The 22296-nt window shown below is 39.5% G+C and overlaps 1 protein-coding gene across 1 annotated transcript in view; it reads left to right on the forward strand.

The window, feature by feature from the left end:
* Window positions 1–8994: 8994 nt before the first annotated feature.
* Window positions 8995–22296, forward strand: part of LOC139114891 (receptor-type guanylate cyclase gcy-13-like) — a 35311-nt gene continuing 22009 nt past the window's right edge. Inside the window, exon 1 of the mRNA XM_070676823.1 lies at window positions 8995–9317. Within this exon, the coding sequence (XP_070532924.1) occupies window positions 8995–9317 (323 nt within the window). The remainder of the gene's footprint in view (window positions 9318–22296) is intronic.

A 22296-nucleotide genomic window follows, 5' to 3' on the forward strand; every position in this document is an offset into this window, starting at 1 on the left:
TAGCTTTTTCTATCCCACATCTCATAAATAAAAACGAAACACAAGATGAAAACATACAACACATTGTTGAAAATACGGTGACATGGGCTATCTGTCTTTGTACATTTACATAGGATATTTAGGAGGTTGATCAGCACGTTCTTGTATATAATTTCCTCAATCTTTACTAAGGTGGTATGCGCCTCGAAAGTGAAAGACTTAAACTTTTGCTCAAACTTTCCCAAATAAAACTTTCAATTATTCTCTTATCATATCAACAAAGCAAATTACCCATAATTTTACGATATTCAAAATGAGTCAAAATTCAAAATGGCCGCCATCCCATTGTTAACTCACAGGGGAAATTAAATTTTTCGAAAAAGTAGGCCGGTGAAAGTTTTTCTTTCTTCAAGAGCTTTAAAATGAGCCCTCATCAGCTGTAGATCAGAAAAGAATTTTAGAAATTTGAGAGTCCGAACATCTGTCCCCGAGGTGGGTTCTAGCTTAAAGACAACATAATAATGTGGACAGGTAGGACTAAATAATCGACGTATATCACTCACTGGAAACCCTTACTCTAAGTGCAAATCGATATGTACAACAACTGTTGTTACTGTAATAACTTAAACTTTCAAAGTATTCAGTGTCTTATCTGAGTTGCAAAATTTCCTAAGAAGAATCTAAAATTTATCCCTCAATGGCTTTGCGGAAAAATAAAAAAGCAAAGCCTTGTACGTTTAGCAAATGTAGAGATAGGCTTTCACATCGTAACTGTAAATAGTTGATCATTTTATTGTACATCTGCAGTTAGTCTAACTGAAAATAAATTGTTGAAGCTCTAGCTTGCAGATTAGACTGAAACGCATGGCCCACAATCAACAGGTGCAAGTTTTGCAGTTATTGATGTTCAATACATTTACACTGGCAGTAGATTGCTCGACAGAAGTATATAGCAACTCTGCAAATTGTGATGTTGCCAAGTTTAAAGAGGATTGTCGGCCGTGTGTGTGTGTGTGGGGGGGGATATAAGGGGACGATACAGTGGCAGTCTCGTTCAATTTGCCATCGTCGAATTGTCTGACTTAAGGGCAGTCGGAGATAATCGAACAGTGCGAATCTGTCGGGGGGGGGGATAGCGGAAGATCTCGGATTTCCTCATGTAAAGCGAATAAACTGTATTCGTTTTAGTTGTCTCATGAGAAAGTTCATATAGTAAAATAACCAGCAAGTTCGGACAGAGTAAAATGAGAATACGACAGGCTTGACATTCCTGTGATTGTTTAATACCATTCAAACAGAATTGTGAAGGCGGTTGAATCCGAGCATTTGAAATAGGAGGCGTTGTTATTCGCTGGTTCCATTTACCGTCTATAAAGAATAATTTCCTGCTAGGTTTGGAATGAGTCGATGTTCGGGTTTATTTGAAAAGCAAAAAAATTGACCAATGTCACATTGAGAAGTTTGAATCACTTTGATGGGCCTTAAACGAATCTCTGTTTGTCCTTTGGTCAACTCTTGACAATTTTTCGACAATAAGAGAGAGAGAGAGAGAGAGAGAGAGAGAGAGAGAGAGATTTACCTTTTCAAAAGACTAACTGTTGGCTGCAATAATGAAACTTTTCGCAATTAATCTCGGAGAAATCTTATATTCGGTTACATCAAGTGGAAATTACAAAAGTGAGAAAATCATTAAAATTGATTAACTTGATTAATGAGCTTATCCTATACCTTCGAGTCATCGGCTGACAGACAAACCTGATACCATGACCTCTGACCTGCATTGATGATTAAATATTGCGCAATTATAATTTTCAAGAATTAACAATTCAACAGGCGATTTTCTGCTGCCACCTTTTGCACTCCTTATTACTTTCTTAGTCTCCGTCAAAGTATGCTTTCGTGGATTTTATGATACATTTGTGTAATTGCATTAAAAAGCACTTTGCATGAAAAACCTCGTGTACATCTTTATATTTGACTTGTTTAGTTTACAACGGGTACATTATTCAGCTGTTACAGATATGAGACACTTCTTACCAAAATAACGCGAAAGTACAAATAAAAGAAGTAGTTACAGCGTAACCCAGTGTAATATGTAAGAAGCCCTAGCTTTATCGGCCCTGCTCATTAACCGCTTGCCTAGACCCTATTTGTCGCTTACGCCGTAAGCGACGAATTGGGTGTAGACTGATTAACCGCATGCAGACAACGTGCATTTAATCGCTATTCTTATACGTGGCAGCTTAATGGGGCTGTTTCGATGAAAATGGTTGTAACTTTGTCTGTGACAATATGCAGTATGCTCAAGACATTGTCAACCACGTCAATTCCACTTTCCGAGCTAAGCGAGTCTAATCTTGTTAAATCGCCTTTGCCCAGGGTGACCTGCTCAAGCCTTCGTTAACCTTTTAAGCACAATCGACAAATCCTAGACATCCTAACCGGGTTCTTCAAAAGGTGAAGATCCATTCAATATTGTGTAAATGCGTTATCAGTCCTTACAGTTGGTATTGCAAATTATTTTTCATTCCTCTGTGTCTGCCTGACGCAATTCTCTTATAATATGCAGCATCTCTTATTCATTGAGAGGTCTGACAACCCATGTAGACGGTTATGCATCTAGTTCATTGGTACACAGATGTTACACAATGATAGAAACTTTTCATTTTTCTTGTCACAACTTTCATGAAATTAGCAAAACTGCTGCAATATAAATCTAATTGCGTGTTCTTGTATCTTGAAATTTACAATCTCCTTCCACGATGATATTTCTCTAAACCACGCAAAACAAAATATTTTTTCCTAAGCAAAAAGGAGTAAAAAAATAAATAATCGAGCGAACGAACGAACGAAAAATAAGAATAAATAAATGCATGAGTAAATGACTAATAAATCATTAAAGGTAATATGCACCTCGAAAGTGAAAGACTTAAACTTTGCTCTAACTTTCCTCAGGGGATCTTTCAATCATTCTCTTTCAAAATCAAGAATAAAAATAGGGGGTAACCGTGCAAATTTTGGTACTAGAGAAACAAATTACCCAAGATTTACCGATATTAGAATTCAAAATGGCCGTCATCCCAGTTCTAACTCTATGGAGAAAAATAAAAATTTTCGAATTTCGAAAAACTAGGCCGGTGAAAAGATTTCTGTCACCAAGAGGTTTAAAATGAACCCCCACATGTAGTACATCAGAAAAGAATTGTAAAAGTTTGAGAGTCCGAATGTCTGTCCCCGAGGTGCCTTCTACCTTAAAAACACATGCCGAACATAAACTAACAGACAAACGAATTTAAGTAAATGCACCCGTGGCCACTAACAAGTAACCGTGGATTAAGCCTACTTGATGCAGTTAGAAATTCCGCTCCCAAGGGTTGTTAATGAGAGTTTACAATTGGCACCCTGTGTTCAATATCAAGACACAAGATACCACTTCCATATATCCTCTACTCACTAATTAACTGTAAATGTCCAACTGCATCTATTCCTAATTTATTCATTTAGTAGAAGCAACACCACATGGGTGCACTGCTATCAGCGTCACATAAACCTGTGTGCTTCGTGCAGTTGTATTTTGGGGAACTGAAATCAGCTGCACAGATTTTCCTAAACCTAAAGAGACACTGTGAATATACACAAGAAAATTCATTACAATCCGTAAGTTACAGTGAGACCGGGTTTTTCTTTTGGTTATTGTTTAGATACGACAGAAAGGTTTTCTCAACTAGACAGTTTTACAAGGACCAGTTTTATGAATGATAATGGTATCTCAGTCATGAACTCAGTCGTAGAATCTCATTGTTCATATATAATTCCTAGACCCTGACTTCATCAAGCGGGCTTGATCAACAATTAAGTGGCCACGGGTTTAAGTAAATAAGTCAATAGAATCAAATAAATAATAAATAAATAAATAAATAAATAAATAAATAAATAAATAAATAAATAAATAATAAATAAATAAATGACCATACATGATTAATGTCGGCTTCCCTTAAGATCATGATTATGATCAATTAGAGAAAATGCTATTGTTATTTACTTTATTAAAGATAGTTTATCAACTTTGGAGAATGAACGTAGATTGATTTTTACTGTTGCTCACATCATGGTTGACACTTTGATCAGCATATAACGCGAAGGAGTTTTATAGTAAATAAGATGACATACCTCAGACTAAATACCTATCAAAGAACTTTGTATAAATGATCATTGATGACTCAATATTCTGTATCTTATCTGCAAGTGAGACGAGATTCTTTTATTCGTGGCATGAGAAACTCAAAGTCGGGAAGTAGATAATTGAGCACGTGTACTAAAATAGTGTAAACTGTCTTGATTTCGCAATTGTAATCTCTAATACGATTAGAGACATGGAAATTGAACAAAGAGTACTTAGGCCACTGTAAATGCCCAACTCTGTTTAATCATATTTCTTTCGTTATAGCATGGGTTTAACTAAGCCTAAATCAGTGAGGTTTTGTCAAATCATCTCTATTGTCGCAGAGAGACAGGGAGTGGATTACGTCATTGATTTTATGGAATATCAAAACGTATGGTAGATTTTATCGTCGCATATTCTAAAACAGAGTATGGAAGAAAGTTAATATTATAGGATCACGCACTTGACATATTCGCGGAATAAGATTCTGTCTCCATGCAGGAATGGTCAGGTGCCGCCAACTTAGCTGTTCATGCAAAAATGTGTTCGTGCGAAAAGGTGTTCGTGCGAAGTTTTTCAGCGGGCGGGCAAATTTCAAAACTAATCAGCGGGCGGGGAGAAAAAATCTATATTTACTGTGGGCGGGGAAGAAATTTTACTATTTTCAGTGGGCGGGGAAAAAATTTTGACAGTGGGCACCGGAAGATACGTAGAGGGAGGGGAAAGCGGCGTGGTTGATAGAACTTGAGGGGAGAATCAGCGTCTAACTTAGAGGGGAGCTATGTTCCAAGCTGTACTGCCAGCTGCTCCCACGGTTTGCGTTGATCTGGGTTGCCTAGTAGGCATTTAGTTGGCAATGGGAAATTTCAGTAGTGGCGAGGGGGCAGAGGGGAGCTTGAAATGTTGTGGGGAGTGGGGAGCGGGCAGACTATAGGTACTGGAGGGCAGCGGGCATCAAAATTCAGTGGGAGGGCATATTTTCCGTGTATGCCAGTGGGAGGGTAGTTACGAACAGCTCTACTTTCCCCATTCAAATTTTGGGTCAAGGTCAAAAATACGAAAAATCGGTATATCAGCCTTCAAAGCATGTTTTGTGATGATTTTGCGAAATTCATGAAATTTACCGGTTGGCGAAACAACATTATCAATTCACTGGATGACAAGCAGTCCGGAAATCAACGGCGGAAATATCAACTGACAACACTAATGAAAGCACCATAAAAAAGACAATTTACTAGTGAAAATATCGCCGCTTAAAAGACTAAATTGACCCTGTTCACTGAATCTTTCTCTGACATCCAGATTAGATCGATATATAAGCATAGACCCTATAATTGAGGATACTAATGATAATTCAGAAAATAAACGTAATGCGTATAGTATAATCAATTTCCACGGTCGAGGAATCGTTTTTAACACGGTGACGTCACATATAACATGATATTTTAGGAGGGGCGATTTTGAAAGTCCTTCTGTCACAAATCCCATTTCGATAATTTTTGGAAGGATGGTATTTTGAGTGTATATGACAGCTGACATTAAAGTATGCTTATTTACTAGCCCCGAGCATACCTACTGTTTTTACGACAGGCGCGCCAGCTAAGCATAAAGTGGGTACGGCAGATCAAGTGCTGTACTTTTACAGACAAACATGAAAGACAGAGATCGCTTATAGAAACACCGTTTTCTCAAGGATGTTGCAACTTGACAACTCGCCTTTGTTTTCGTTTCTTTCTCTCACACATACCTTGCCACATCGGATAAAAGGATTAGATCAAAACTGTAAGACGATATCTCACTCAGCACGGCCCTAATGAAATGATCACTCGGCCTATCTCTGTGTAAACTTACACGTTGCGAAGACTAAATTTACCTCCAGCACAAAATGCCCGTCATTCTCGCACATGAGATAAATAGATGTAAAAATAAGCGGAATGCTAGAGGAGAGATTGTGTTTAGTATCATTGTCTACAGAATCATTTTAAACCCTCCTTTGTTATAAAGAAATATCATACAAGAAGATGACGATCGTAAAGTTTGTCGGTGTTTCTCTCTTTAATAAATGAATGAATGAGTGAAGATACTTCTTAAAGAAAGTTAATGCAGTCTCCCTTTGTGATATAGAAGAATCATACGAACCGCTTTTGCTGAAAGGAACGATGCAGATACAGAAGGCCCGTACTGCGAAACATTTTTACCCGTCGGCGGCGACTAGATAATTTTCTTGGGTAATATGACCGTGAACATTAGGTCCCAGCATACACTGAACTTTGCTAGGTCCTTCTCGTTATGTATACGTACAGGATTTGTAAAACACCTCGTCCAAGCGTGTCGTGATTGACGGTCACGTGGTCACGTTGTATGCATCATTGTGATACTGATAAATGCAAAGAGCAAGTTACCAGTCAACAGTTTCCAAAACTGTTGCAGGTGCCGTCTACGCATGCGCATTCTAGAACGCATAGAGAAGATGGCAGTGTCGTATGCGACTGAGACAAGTAGTGATACACTTCTCAATTTTGGTTAGATAGTTGAAGGAGGTGTGTTACAAAACACATATCGTCTGCTCATAGCATAGTTTGGTAGGTAATCCAATAAAAAATGAATAACATTTTATGTAATACAACAGTTCTAATTACAAATGATTAACTTGAACCGTTTTATCGCATTTCATGAATTTTATTTCCACAACATCTAAAAAAAGAATGAGATTGAATTTGAATTTTCAAACCAGTATAATAGTTTTAGCTTGTCAACACGATGTATATATTGTTTACAATTGAATTGTAATACGTATAAGCATTAACTTGTCAACAATAGCATGCGATCTACATATGTACCGATTGGGCTGACTAGCCCAACTCTATGGACCTCAACGTGCTAATAATGGAAATAGAACAAGAAACTGCGGTTAAAAAGGTAAAAAGTAGTGAAAACTTAGTGAAAAAATCATCCAAAGTTACAACTGCAGGCCCTTTAAGAACCTAAAGCGCTTTCTACCTCTTTGAATTGCCGAAAGCGGCCGTCGGCTTACTTGTTAAATTTCCTCGGGGATATACATTCACTGTCAGTGGCAACACTTAATGAAGCAGTATATATAAGACTCAGAGTGGTAGAGTGGTTTAACCCGGATACCTTCGTTATGAAGCGCTGACTATAAAATAAGCTACATTAGACTTTGATTTCTGACGCTTAAAGAAATTGATCAGACATCAACACATTTGTATGCCTCATTAACAAACAGCTCCTGTCATGTCAGGTGATTTTTTTGTATTTGAAGATGTTTTACAGGTAACAGTAGAGAAGGGTTACAGCGCTTGTCAGAAACATGTAATAGCACAGTTCTGAATTATCGTTTATCATCGGCAGTATTCCATTTAAGACAATGAATCTCTAATTTGCTATTCCATACTCTGAGGCAAAATCAAATGTGTCTCTGTTGACCCGACTAACCCTATTTATAATCCTCCGACCCTAAACTTATTTCTCATTTCAAAAATCATGCACAATTTTGCCGAATTTTGCTGGTTTTTGATGGATCACACTGAAATAAAAAATTCAAAAATTAAGAAAGTTTCAAGCCGACCTACACTAGTCTATTTCCTACCAGTGAGGGCTTGACAACAGAAACGCACGATTGTTTTCTTAAGCCTGAATTGGTAGCTGTGTTTACTTCGCAGCAAAGACAGAGAAAATGATGGCTTACTATTATCACTGTCAATGCGTAAACAAAGCGTTTTTTTACAAGTAATAGATGATTATAAATATTATAAATAATCGGGTAACTTGTACCTCCAACAAAAGTACATAGTGAAGGCGAGATCTCACACCAAGAAAATGAGACTCCTTGTAGATATTAAATTCGTTCAGACAGAGATTGTGATTTTGACCTTGATCAAGCCATGAAAATATCACGCTTAAACTGGTCGATTGACTTCACTGAGATTGTGAATTATCTTAAAAATTGAGCGATAAGCAAATACCTCGCTCTCTCTTTCAAAGCGAGCACAACTGTGATTACCGAGATAAAAATTTCGGATCTTATAATCATGTCTTAAAGGGCCATTATTTGTAACTTGTCGGAGGCTCATATTTGTTGCAAAATGTTGTTTTACGAAGAAACAAACATGATTAGTGATGTTATAGCCACATAAAACTGCTAATTTTGTTTAAACGTGTTGCCCTTCCGAGCTCGTTTGTTGACGTCTGGCATGCTCAGCGTGCTGGGGAGAACAAAGATAATGTTGACGCCGCGATCACGCGATATGTACAAGTTCACGTTTATTGCGGGATCAAAACAACATTGCGTCGTTGAAGGCAGACATCTGGCTACGCAATGTGCTCGGACAATGGACTACGACGTAAGTACCGGGCATAAGTAGTGAATATTTATTTTGAAATTGCTGTAAATGGCTCGCGCAGGTGCAGAAGAATGCCTATGTTGCAATCCGCGTGTCAACAGAGTTTGTATTTCTGTCCGGACAAAAATTGAAATTTTCGTTGTAAAATCACATGTTATTTAGTTGTAGGGCATGTAATGTTTCCGAACAATATGCGATTCTATGTTATTTGACAGGCTATTCAACATGAGCCAGTGATCATTTCAATCAAAACTAACGGAAAAATCTCCAGAAGATACAGCTAATGGAACTTTAACTTTGATGATCATGATGTCCATAAATTTGACACCAACATGATTTAAAAAAAATACTCATGACGGCGGAGGCAGGGCTGGTAAATGTTTAAAACGACATCAGATAAGTTTGTGACGTCACGCCAGGTGCGGAGACAAAAATGGACGATAACCCGAGACGAATCACCTGGTACGTCATCACAGGTTCGTACGCCGTTGTATGCTATCAACTACTCTACCTCGTTGCTGGCATAACGGAACAACGCCTGCTCGTCAAAGTGCAGTCTCTCCATTTGTCGGCGTCTACTACGAGAAGAAGAAAATGAACCCTCAGATTCTTATGAGAGTCTTCGTGATTCACTCACTCGCTGTTTCTCGTCAATCATCGGGAGCAGAGGCTGCCAATTTCAAGATGGGAATGATCGTGCCCACAGGCCCCGCATTTGAGCAGTCGTTCGCATGGGAGACCGGCGCAAGTGCCACAACGATAGCAATCGAGAAAATAACGGCAGATCCATCACTTCTAGTCGGGCATACATTCAGGTCAGTCACATTAAAAAGCCGTCCTTTTGTGAATCCTGTGATACAGCTTGGTCATTCAACAGCATTTGAAATATGCCTCGTATTTCTATCGCCCCTCACGTCAATACTTTAAGTGAGAGAAAAAGAAAATCGCATCGCCTAATGTACTGTTTGCCGAGGGCATGTAAAACGCGAATTCGATAGAAAAAATATGTAACATACACTCAATCTCAAGCTTTCAGTGTCGTTAAATCTTGTTTTCGACATCATCGTTGTTGACCACGATTGCGCATCAAACACTTTAAGCGAGAGGAAAATCGGAAACATCTTCGGTTCCTGTTGAAATAATTTCAAATTCTGAATAATTTTGAGTATTGTCTTGGCAACTAGGCTCTATTTATCCCCTGTATAACGTGGTTGTGACTATGACAAGACGATAACAACGCTGAGCATGAGCGTCCACCGCTCAGCATTACTAACCAAGTTGTGAGCGATGTCGGTGATAACGCATGTCTTGCCAGGTATTGCGAAATCAGAATGAACAGAAATCGTGAGTCGTGTCGATCGAAATCGAGTTACTAGTATTCAGTTGTTCAACCTTTATGGTGACGAAACTATTTTAATGGAAGATTGCGACTATTGAACCTGTTCCGTGAGAAAAAATTGCAACTATTTAACCTGTTCCGTGAGAAACGTTCCATGGATTGGATTTGTTGTTGTTGTTGGGGGGGGGGGGGGGGGGTTTAGACTCAAGCTTGATAAGATTCAAACAAAATTTGAATTTTTAAACAAGAAAGATCACAGTAAGCGCCTCATTCGCATGTGATTGATTGCTCTTTTTAAAACTTTAAAAGTGAAAGTAGACTTATGTTAGTGCCATCAATTCTTTACTTTGACTGATGTAATTTTCAAATAAAAATATATCGATCACCCGTTTTCTACCTCCATAGTCTACAGCCATGAAGCGGAAAAACATTAGATCATGGTACATACCATTGTAAAATCTTGATCAGCAAAGATTGCTGAGAAAAAATATGTTAATCATAAAGTAGTAAATTGGCCTTTTTGCCCGATTTCACACTAAACTTCAAACGTCGAAGAAATGTGACACTCACAGCCACACGGCATGGTAATCTCGCTTTCAGTATTGTAGAAGTACGGCGCGCCAAATGTTTCAAAAATATTTATCGTCATAGAGTAAAAATAAACTGTCAAATTTTCTTTCTAAAAACAAGTCTTAAAGTGTATGAATAATAAGAAAAAAGTTCTTTCGTCCATATCATTGCATTTTATTAATGTACCTTTTCATAAAAATAGCATTCATTTGAAAATACGTGTCATTAAATATTTGAATGTGCCTGTACAGAGAAAGATGACGTGCAACCGTCTTTTTTGATTGAAATAAAAATTCGATGGAATTACAGAAGAATATAAACGAGAAAAGTATTATTGCAAAAAAAGGGCAGAATGTTATGTAATGCTTAATTGTAAAATATTCTTTAAACCGTAATGAGAAGATAAACTTTTCAAAAATTTGGAAATACCATACTCCCATACTTATTGACGTACACATACACGTGTATTTGATATAAAGGTGCAATGAATGCTGATTATAAGGGAAAAAAAGAAAAAAATCAAGCACACACAAAAAATATTGAAATGATTAAAACAAAACCACAAATAGTACTTGCACTACTACAATAAACAAAACGAACCACCATCAGGTCTGACTAAAAAAAGAAAGAGAATCACAATTGAAAAGTCGACCGAGATCGCGCCGGCGTTGAGGCTGTAAAGAAACCAAAACGAGGTCAGCTTGGAAAAAAAAACCAAAGCGAGGTTACAAAAAAAAAAAAAAAAAAAAAAAAAAAAAAAAAAAAAAAAAAAAAGAGCTTACCAAAAAAAAAAAAAAAAAAAAAATCAGTAGAAAAAAAAGAGGCCCGTTCGAGAAAAGAAAACAGAGTGGAACACCCCGCAGAAAAAGCCCAACATGAAAATTGAATAATTGTCAACGTCATGATTGTTACAGTTTAATGCCAAAGGGTTTGGGATCATCACACTCGGATGTTGGACATGATATTTGGGGTATTTCAGCGATAACTCTCAGCTTCTAGTCTTCAATATCATCTCATGGACGTCCAAGTTACCGACACGTCCCATTCTATATTAAACAGTTACCAGTTTTGGTTAAAAGTGGACAAAAACTCGTTGTGGTTCGTCGGCTGCCAGCGGTCCCCTCGTTCCAATGTACACTCGAGGTAAGCCAGCGGCCGGCGGTCCCATCGATAGTACAGTGGGCCTACACGCCGGCAACCAGCGATCCCCTCGCTGTAAAGTGTAGGACCGCCTCTCCCAAACCATAGACAGTCTGTGCCCAAACCCCAACAAAACGATGGCTTGCCGCTAGCCCACGGTTACGTGTGGTTCGATACACAGCGGCCGCCGTGTGGGTATGCATAGTAAAATTGCATACCACGCAGCACGCTGCGGCTAGTTCTGCATGGCAGGGCTGCGTGTTACCGGCCTGACACGGCCTCCCGTATAACGCCGGTAACACGTACACAGCCTGCCATGCAAAGCTAGCAGCGGCCGCTATGTATCGAACCACAAACGTATCCCGTGGGTTTAGCTTCTAAACGGAGTGTGGCAAAGGCAAAAATACTCGGGCTAAAACACTCCGTTTAAATTCGAGGCAACGTTTTCACTAGTACCTGTAGAACGCGAACGCGCCCGACTTGACAAACACTGATCAAGCAGCCGCTATTTCTCTGTACACTGTAGCTCATAGCTCAACACAACCAGCAAAGGGAGTGGTAGGGCTACGGAACCGCAGCAAGGCCGGGCTGTGAGTTACCGGCGTTATACGGCCAGGCCGTATAACACCGGCGTTATACGGCCAGGCCGTATAACGCCGGTAACTCACAGCCCTGCCCTGCCACCAAGAGCTATGTATAGGCTACTGCACAAATATCGTAGCGCCATATATTGGACTGTGTGGATATAAAGATTTCTGCAATGGGGATCGACATGTCGTGTATGTGCCTGTCTAGCCCTGCGAGTATAGTGAGAGTGTCTGGCGTTGCGAAGGCCGGACACTCTCGCCATACTCGTAGTCGTAAGGTAAGGCTTGTACAGTTGTGTCGCTTGTCTTGTCGAACACGGAAAGCGATGGACGTTCTCTCAACACGCGGCAGATTTCTTCAAAACTATTCATTTTATCATGATTTATGTGATCTTTGAGGATAGACGAGGAATTAGCAAACAACGAGATGGTTTATTATCATGGTATTTGAACCCGATGTATCGAACCATACGTATAAAACTATGTAGAAATCATGTAGGCCAAACGGCGATGACAGTGCGGCTCGGTGGAAGGCCTGCAGTGGGCTCCCTGCCATACCGCGCTTAAGGCATCGATATGTTCGCAGTGTTGCTATGAAGGGTCATGGGTTGTACGTCTCGCTCGTGATCTGACCTGTGGACTGCCTGAAATTGGCTCAGTTAACTTGACTCTCTGGAACTATTCACTGTTAACTTGGACGTTCTTTAGGTGATATTGCCCACTTCATTTCATCAAGTATGGTTTCAAGTAGAGCAGGGCCCAGCCAAACAGAGCTAGGTTTCAAGATGTCACGTTATCACTGAAAGGCTCCATTAATATTTCGTCAAACATTGGAGTATGTGGTGATCGGATTCCCCGCTGTTGGGGATTCATTGATCGAAGGAAACGTGAACCATGAGTTTTTTGAATAAAATAATTGTAATTTCGGGCTTGTTTTTTTTCTGTGGCGAGTGCTTGTTTTTTTCTTGTTTTTTCTTTTTTCTTTTTTTTTTTTTTTTTTGCTGTGGCGAGTCCTCATTTATTTTTTTCTTTCCACAGGCCTACGCGTTTTTTTGTATCTCTGTTCATGGCATTTTTTTTATTTTTTCGTTTTTATTTTATTTTATTTTATTTTTTTGTAGATGAGATCCACTTTTGTCTAGAGCCATCACTGCCGAATTTTTTCTCTGATTTTCTCTCTTTACTGTCAAAGCGGCTGGTGATTCATATTATATTTTTGATTATGTATAATACGTTTATTATGAGACGTAGTGCTTATTAATTTTCTGAAGTACATAAATAATTTTATGTATGCATGGCTTTTTTTGTCTGATTCTTTACAATTATTTTCTGTATGTGGTTCACGTTTTTATTTTTTGTACTTTTTTCAAAGTGGTAGTAGTGATTTTTAGTGATTTTCTTGTGAATTTTGTGGACGTATCACTGTATAACATATTTTTCTTTTTCTTTTTGTAAAATCAGCACTCATTGCACCTTTTTCGCGAACTTATATACGTGTATGTATGTCGGTAAGTATGGATGTATGACTTTTTCAAATCGTTGAAAATTGTTTATTTCCTAATTACGCTTAAAAGATTTTTTCTCAAGTTAAAATGAAGTATTAATGACATTTCCGTCTTTTGTTTTTTAATTATACTTTTCTACTTATTTCCTCCTAATGAGACCGAATTTTTATTTCAATTGAGAAAGACAGTTTATTTTTGCACTGAATCGATAAATATTTTGTGAAACATTTGGCGCGCCGTAGTAGAACACTCCCCTAAAAGGTAATCTGATGACACTTTGTGAAGGTCAAAGAGAACATGTAGCACGTCGACCTTGTCAGTGGTTTTTGAAAATTTAGAGGATGAAATCAAACGCCCGTTCCACCCTTCAGTTAATTTCGGAGTATCCCGATTTAAATGAGATTGAACACTTCATTCTTGTACAACAATTGTACAACAATGATCGTTACTTCCGCAGGGCAAAATTACTTCGCAACGCATGCGCATACGACAGACGGCCATGTGACTGTCATATCGACTTTTCTCCGTATCTACATGTATTTCTCGAATATGACTCAGATGGTCGCCTTTCTTTGAAGTTTAAATGGTCAGAAGCTGTAACTTTTGATTACTTTTTCCACTATTTTTGTTTTAATGTCAAACAAAATATATTTTTAGTATTCGCCATAGCTGAATTATTTATTTGTACAACTTCGTAAAAGTTAATTTTTTCCTATAAAGTTGACACAGCGATAGCAGCCAATTTGAATTTCAAATGTAGGAAAGTAGTGGGTAATATTTCTATTGTACTAAAAGCTGCACAGTGACCCATGACTTTTATTCTTGATTTGGAAAGCGAATGGTTAAAAGTTTCTTTAAGGAAAGTTTGGGCAACAGTAAGTTTTGAGAAGTGTGCTAGCATAATGGTTTAGAAATCTTGTACGTTGCTGTGTCACGTTAGAGATAACGAGAAGGAACGATTAAACATGCATGGATCTTTGAACACTCGTAGATGAAAGCTGAAAACGCATTCGAGAACGTCGAGTCTGCATAAAATAGAATGAAATCATCTCTGATTTGCTCCACCAATCAATATCTACGAGACAGAATGGAATAGGTACCAGCTTTGTCATTGCAGTTTATGAAAAATACGTACAAAAAATTCGCCGAGGAAATCTTTGTCGTCCTTGTAAGACTATGTTCAAAAATAACTTTATCCGAGAATGTGTTGAAGGTGAATGAAAATGCAAAGTGAATACAGCTAAATCTTATCACGTTGAAATAGAAACATTTCATTATTTTCTTTCGACTTTTTAATGTATATTTGGTTTTCACTTGAATGTCACCTTTAATTACTTCGTTACAATCACTTTTCTGCATACATTTCCTGTATTTAACGATGGTAGACGATTCAATACATTTGATTTGCATCATGTCATTGTTGTCTTGGTACTTTCACCTTCGGTGCAAAACATGATTTGATAAATCTTTAAAAACGTTTATAACAAAAAACGAATTTAAGCAATAGACTATCCCCATGAGTAATGAAATCCAGTTGTGTTTAGCTGTTTTCTGTGTCTAATTTTTACTCTGAGTATAGTGTCTTGGATTGATCGACAAAGTCTCTCATAATACAACATTTGTACCTCGCCTGCAAGTTCACACATAACGTTGCTGGTTTTTGTCACGACAATGTAAACCCCACAGAGAGTCCGGTCACCCTCATATCTGGCCGATACGCAGGAACAGACCGGCGATACCGAGCTATTCAAGTCTTGTTTGCTCTCTTCTAGACTTTAAAGCGTATCACATGTGTCCCGCGTCTATCCAAAGTACATTGACAAAATATAAACCATCACAAAGAACTGTCACTGTTCTACCGATATCTTTTAAGGAATGAAAAGTATAGCATACTTGTTAGACAAAAATCACTCTTATCTCCCTCGTTTCTAAATGTCCCGAGTGATTTAAATTTATGCATATCACCATACCGAACGTTCTGATCTTACATTGTAACAGTAAAGTCAATCGGAAAAAATGAGATTAGAAAATGTTATCTAGGTGTTAACATGTCGTATCAGCAGTTATGGTCGTATCTAAGCCTTGAGTTCGTCCTACACTGTGGTGAAAATAACCCCGGTGGAATTGATATCCGTGCAGGCCCACCAGGGCATTGCTAGCCTTAGGCAATCTTTGGTTCTGTGCAGTATCGAGTTGGACGTTGGAGTCACAACAACTTTCGATTAAATGGCAAGTCGCTGTAACTTTTGATGATTTTTTCAATATTTATTTTTAGTGATTTTTTAAATATTTCAATAGTTTCGTATGTTATTGCATGTTCTTGTTCTACTCCCAAAACATGTGTATAACCCCTACTATTTATCTTGTCAACGCAGCATTTATAAGTGTAAAATGCACTGTTATTCTGCTTCATCCTCCTACTTACCTGTCACTATTACTTTTGGGTTATCTCATTTGCTGCCTTCCAGAACGAGGCAAAAATTTAAATACACGTGATCTCATCCCAGGCGGAAACCGCCATGAGATTCCATATTCAAACAGTTCTCATTTGCCTCGGTGTGTGAAAACACACCGTGTTTCAGCCTTCCAGTATATGGTTTTTTGACGTCCGTTTTTGCTCTACTGTTCCTTCCTGGGAGCGTGAGTTACGGTATCGTCTATTATTTCCTGTTTATTTGCTCTCTTTTAGCAGTCAGTTTGGTTTGACGGTAGTTTTTCAGGCCGTTTGAAGTTCTGCTTTGAGTTTCTGTAGCAAGTGTGTGTTGCTATTGTTTGCTTTCCACGCTCTTGAATGCAGTGACGTGTTTGGTCAGTCTGCAGCTGTGCGAGCCATTTTCTCGTGCATTGTGTATTGTACTTATGGTAATTTATCGCGCTGGTTTTTGTGTACTGTAGGTTTACCGGTTCTGCTTGTATCATGGACCTATGTGATGTTCCTGTGAGTGACGGTTCTAAGGTTTGCGCTGCAGCTAGATGTAGGAAGATTATTCCTGCTGATGACAGCCATGACAAGTGTCTTGCATGTCGCAAGTGTTCAAAGGCTAAGCCTTGTGATATTTGCAAGGATTGGTCGGATGAACTATGGCGCATTTTACATAATCCTGAATTGCTGCAAGGTAGGCAAACTTCAAAAGGTAAGTCTCAGAAGGACAAGTCCAGGAAGTCGGCTAGTAGTGCAGCTGCTAGTTTGCCCTCTGACGAGTCGTATGTTTCTAAGGACGAGATTGAGGGTATTCTGGACACTAGATTTGAGCAATTTTCGGAGAAGGTTTCTTCTTTGTTGGCTGGTTTTCTTGCTCAATCTCAGAGTGCTGGTGTAGCAGAGGGCAATTATGTGGAGCCCCAACACCAAAAGCACAGTCTGAATAGGGATTTACATGTGGACCCTACAGAGGTGATAAGTAATCGGGAGACGGCAACTGTGTCGGGAGTTGTTCCACAGCCGTCCTACAAGTATAGAGATCCTGATTCTGTTTCTTTGTTTGCTCCGAGTGATCTTGATGAGAGCGCAGATGGAGACGGTCATTCTATGTCTAAGTCACAGGATTATGTGCGAAGTGACATTGCTCATTCTGATACTCATTCAGAAATTTCTACTACTGATGCTGACATGTCAGAAGCTTTGTCTGGGAAATGGCATGACATTATTAACATTATTGGCAATGTGCTTGGCTGTACAAAAGATGATAGCAATCATAGTCAACGTCAGTCTTTTTACTTGGTGGAGATAGTACAGTTACAGGTGCTCGTTTGCCCATTGAGGGACTGATTGTACAAAGATGGACAGCTATTGAGAAGAGTTTGCCCAGAGTGTCTAAGTACACAAAGTCTGTAGACAAGAATTTCAGGTTCCTTGAGAAAGACTTTGAGGAGTTTGCCAGAGCGCCTAGTGTAGAAAGTTTTGTCCACACTAAATTGGCGGCTGATAAGAAACATTTTTCAGCTAAGGATTTGAGAAGTTTTACCAATAAGGCTGATCTGGACATCTTATGGTAGATAAAGCTCTGAGAGTTTTACTGAGATGCATTTCACATTCATTGTTGGCAACTGCTTTTGTACATACGGCAGTTTCGCCAGGCTCTAATATTCCTGATGACCAATTGTGTAAGGGTTTGGAATTTTTGAAGTTTTCTCCAACTTTTTCAGCAGATCAACTCTTGCGTGCCATTGCTTTGTCAGTTTCTGCCAGAAGAGAATTATTCCTTGATCAGATGGATTTTCCTGCTAGATCAACTCGAAATCGTTTGACTAAGCTTCCTATTCGGGGTGATAAACTCTTCCATGGAGAAGTCTCAGATATTTTTCACCAGGAAGCTGAAGCAGCTAGAGATGTTAGGGAAATAGTCTCCCTTTCTAGACCACGTCAGGGAGTTAAGCGACCTGCTTCTTTTCAGCCAAAGTCGCAGCCTTCCGCTAAACTAAACAGACTTTCTGCAAAGAAGTCTGTTTCTGCTACACCTAGTAATTACTTTAAGGGTAAAAGGGATAATAAGGGCTTTAGACCACCAGTGCCGCCCTTTCCGGATAAGCCCAGAGACCATTCTTTTAAACAATGACGGTTTGCCAGGGGCTCAGTGTGTAAATCTAGCACAGTTAATTCAAATTCCATTTCCGGAGGTGCCAGTAGGGGGAAGATTATCTCTTTTCAGTCAGCACTGGGCCAAGATAACCAACGACCCGTGGGTGTTAGGGGTAGTTTCAGAAGGTTATCGATTGGAATTTCTTCAAGTTCCCCCTCTTACAAGCAAGGTTATAAATTTTCCTCTTCCGTCGGGTTTAGGAAGAGAATGCTATCCTTCAGGAAATAGATTCATTAATCTCAAAGAGGGCTATCGAGCCTGTCACAGACAGATCAAAAGGTTTTTACAGCTCAATGTTTCTAATTCCAAAGAGATCAGGGGGTTGGAGACCAATTTTAAATCTCCGCCCGTTAAACCATTTTCTCAAAAAGAAACACTTCAAGATGGAAACTCTACGTTCCGTATTATCGGATCTGCAAAAGGGGATTATGCAGTTTCAATCGATCTAACAGACGCTTATCAACATATCCTTATTCACCCAGACTGCAGACATTTTCTCAGGTTTGCAGTGCAGGGCAAGGTGTTTCAGTTTCGGACACTGCCTTTCGGTCTGTCGTCAGCACCCCGTGTGTTTACCAAGGTCACAGCAGTTTTGGGTGCCTTTCTTCGAAAGCAACAAATTTATGTCCACATGTATCTGGACGATTGGCTAGCCAGGCAGACGCAGATCAGGTTATTGCAGCGGGATACAGCACGTATTTTAAGGACAGCTGTCAGTCTAGGTTGGCTACCAAACGAAAAGAAGTCAGAACTTTGCCCCAGTCAGAGGGAAGTAGATTTGGAGGAAGGAATTGCTACTCCAATTCCAGAGCATTTTCTAGCTATTTGCGAAATGGTAAGTCATCTCTTGCCCGGCAGTTTTCAGACGGCGCGGCATTTTCTTCGCCTCCTAGGTCTTATGGCATCTTGCGTTCAGCTCATACCATTGGCAAGGTTGAACATGAGGCCAGTGCAAATATTCCTTCTGTCTCAATGGAGACCACATCAGAATCCTCTAAGTCATCCTATAAGGGTAGACGCCCTGTTAATACAGCATCTTCATTGATGGACCAACAGAGTCAATTTTTTCAAGGGAGTTTCACTGTCCCTGGAGCCCCCAGAGGTTACAATAACCACGGATGCTTCAATGCAAAAGTTGGGGGCTCATATGGGAGATTTTACCATTTCAGGAGTCTGGTCAGTAGCCCAGAGACAAGAGCACATAAACTTTCTCGAGCTTCAGGCAGTATGGAAAGTTTAAAGGCCTTCGTCCGTCATATCTTAGGGAGATTGGTTCTTGTAAGGTCAGACAATTCAACCGTAGTATCATATTTGAACAGGCAAGGGGGAACACGGTCTCCATCTCTCTGCATCCTCACTTGCATCTAATGAATTGGTGCATTATCAGAAATATCAGGATCAGGGCAGCTCACATACCAGGCAGGTGCAATCTGATAGCAGATGCTCTGTCCAGGAGACGACCTATCCCAACAGAGTGGATGTTAAAACATCAGGTGGTAGAGTCCCTTTTCAAGGTGTTAGACAGGCCTCACATAGATCTGTTTGCAACCGCACACAATGCCCACCTGCAGGTGTATTGTTCTCCAGTTCCAGACCAAAGAGCAGAGGCAGTGGATGCCTTTTCAGTTCCCTGGACAAACATGTTCGCATACGCGTTTCCTCCAGTGTCTCTGATTCCAAGAGTACTAAGCAAGATGAGACACGAGGAGTGTGTTGTCATTCTGATAGCGCCGAATTGGCCAAGACAACCGTGGTTTCCTCGATTGCTGGAGTTGCTAATAGAGATTCCAATAAAGCTACCAGAGACCCCAGACATTCTGAGCCAACCGTTGTCGGGTTTTCTTCACCCAGATCCATCAGTCCTCCAGTTGACTGCTTGGAAACTGTCAAGAAACGTTTTTGCTCAGAGGGATTTTCAGCGAGAGCTGCAGAATATGCAGCGAACTCTCGTAGATCATCAACCATTAAATCATACAATTACAGGTTCAGAGTATTCAGTGATTGGTGCAAAGAACATGATGTCGATCCCATGCATCCACCTCTAAGTTCTGTGGGTGATTTTCTGGTTTTTCTTTTTGAGGCTAGAGGTCTAAAGCCCCAAACTATTTAACATATCGTGCAGCGTTGAGTTCTTTCCTTCCTAGTTATGGTGAACATAGTGTAGGTCAGCATCCTCTTTTGGATAGTCTGATGAAAGGGTTTTTGTTAAGCGTCTCCTCAGAGGAGACTTTTGCCTTCTTGGAGTCTTCCTTTAGTGTTAGACTCATTAAGGCCAGCTCCTTACGAGCCTATTAGTGAATCTGGTTTGAAGTATTTAACTATGAAGACTGTTTTTCTCATAGCTGTGGCGTCTGGGCGTAGACGTAGTGAGATTCACGCTTTGTCTATCAACAGTGCTTATCTCAGATGGGAGCCTACAGGTGTTAGATTGTTGCCTAGAGCAGGTTTTCTGCAAAGAATGAATCTGTATCTCGTGTTGATACAGAGATATTCATTCCGAGTCTTGAAATATTTCAAGTGATCCTCAGGATAAACTTATTTGTCCTTGTAGGGCTCTTCGTTACTACATTAAGATGACTGCACACCTTCGTGGTAATACAGAACAGTTGTTTATTAAGGTGTCTCCAGGTCAACATGGTCCAGCATCCAAGGACACTATTTCTAGATGGTTAAGGGATACAATCCAACTTGCCTATGATTCTTCCGATGGCCATTGTAGACTTGTACATTCCATCAGAGCACATGATACGCGAGCTATGGCTGCCTCGTGGGCTTTGTTTAAAGGAGTGTCAGTGGATGACATTTGTAAAGCTGGTTTTGGGCTTCTCCAAATACCTTTATTAACTTTTACCTCAAGGATGTGCCTATGGAAGCTAGTTTTGCTTTAGGTTCTTTGAGGTGTGGTTCTACCTAGGTTGGGAGTATTTGTTTGACATACCCTCCTCCAATTAAGCTTTGGATTCTGTGTAACCCAAAAGTAATAGTGACAGGTAAGTAGGAGGATGAAGCAGAATGAAAGTTTCCCCCCAGGAAACATCTTTCTGCGAGAACTCCTACTTACCTGTCACTCCTCCCTCCCTCCTCCCCACTATTTTGATAGTCTATTATGGAGGTTGAGAACTGTTTGAATATGGAATCTCATGGCGGTTTCCGCCTGGGATGAGATCACGTGTATTTAAATTTTTGCCTCGTTCTGGAAGGCAGCAAATGAGATAACCCAAAAGTAATAGTGACAGGTAAGTAGGAGTTCTCGCAGAAAGATGTTTCCTGGGGGGAAACTTTCATTCTTTACATTAGAATTCTATTCCGGACCAGAATTATCAAGTCCTTTAGGTCAACCAGAATCCTTCCAATGGGTTTGTAACTAATAAGACCAAGAATAAGAAATCAAACTGTTGAAATAATTAATGTAAGAGATATATAACAGATAGAGAAATCAGTAATTATATAACAGACAAAGAGACATCCGAACTAAAACTGTTTCATTTATCTACACACACGGCAATTGCTAAAGACTTCTAAAATCTTTGAAGTTAGCATGATCTTTGCTTGATGTTTGGTATAATCGTCACAGGTTCTTGCTTATTAAATTATTAATAACTGATGACGTACTTGGTGGTCCAGTCTAGAACTTATCCACCGGAGTGCCATTATTACGGCGCGCCAAATGTTTCAAAAATATTTATCGATTCAGTGCAAAAATAAACTGTCTTTCTCGATTGAAATAAAAACAAGTCATCGTTGATGACACAGTCCCCACTTGTTAATGGGTGCTTTGATTACAGGTCCTCAGAGAGGATAGAGTCCTCTTCATTAGGTCTGTGATAAAAATACTTTTGAATAAATTCGCTTGATACATGTCTGAGTTGTAGTTCAGGACATGAAAAAATCGTAATAAAATGGCCACATGGTGGCCATATTGGATCGAATCACAAAACAAATCAATGTGCATATGTATGACACAGGTCAATGTCCTTGTACCAACTTTGATTAAAATCGGTTGAAATATGCCTGAGTTATGGCTTTGTACATGAAAAAATCATAACAAAATGGCCGCACAGCAGCCATATTGG

The sequence above is a fragment of the Ptychodera flava genome, chromosome 16 (assembly GCF_041260155.1).
Source record: "Ptychodera flava strain L36383 chromosome 16, AS_Pfla_20210202, whole genome shotgun sequence".
NCBI lineage: Eukaryota > Metazoa > Hemichordata > Enteropneusta > Ptychoderidae > Ptychodera > Ptychodera flava.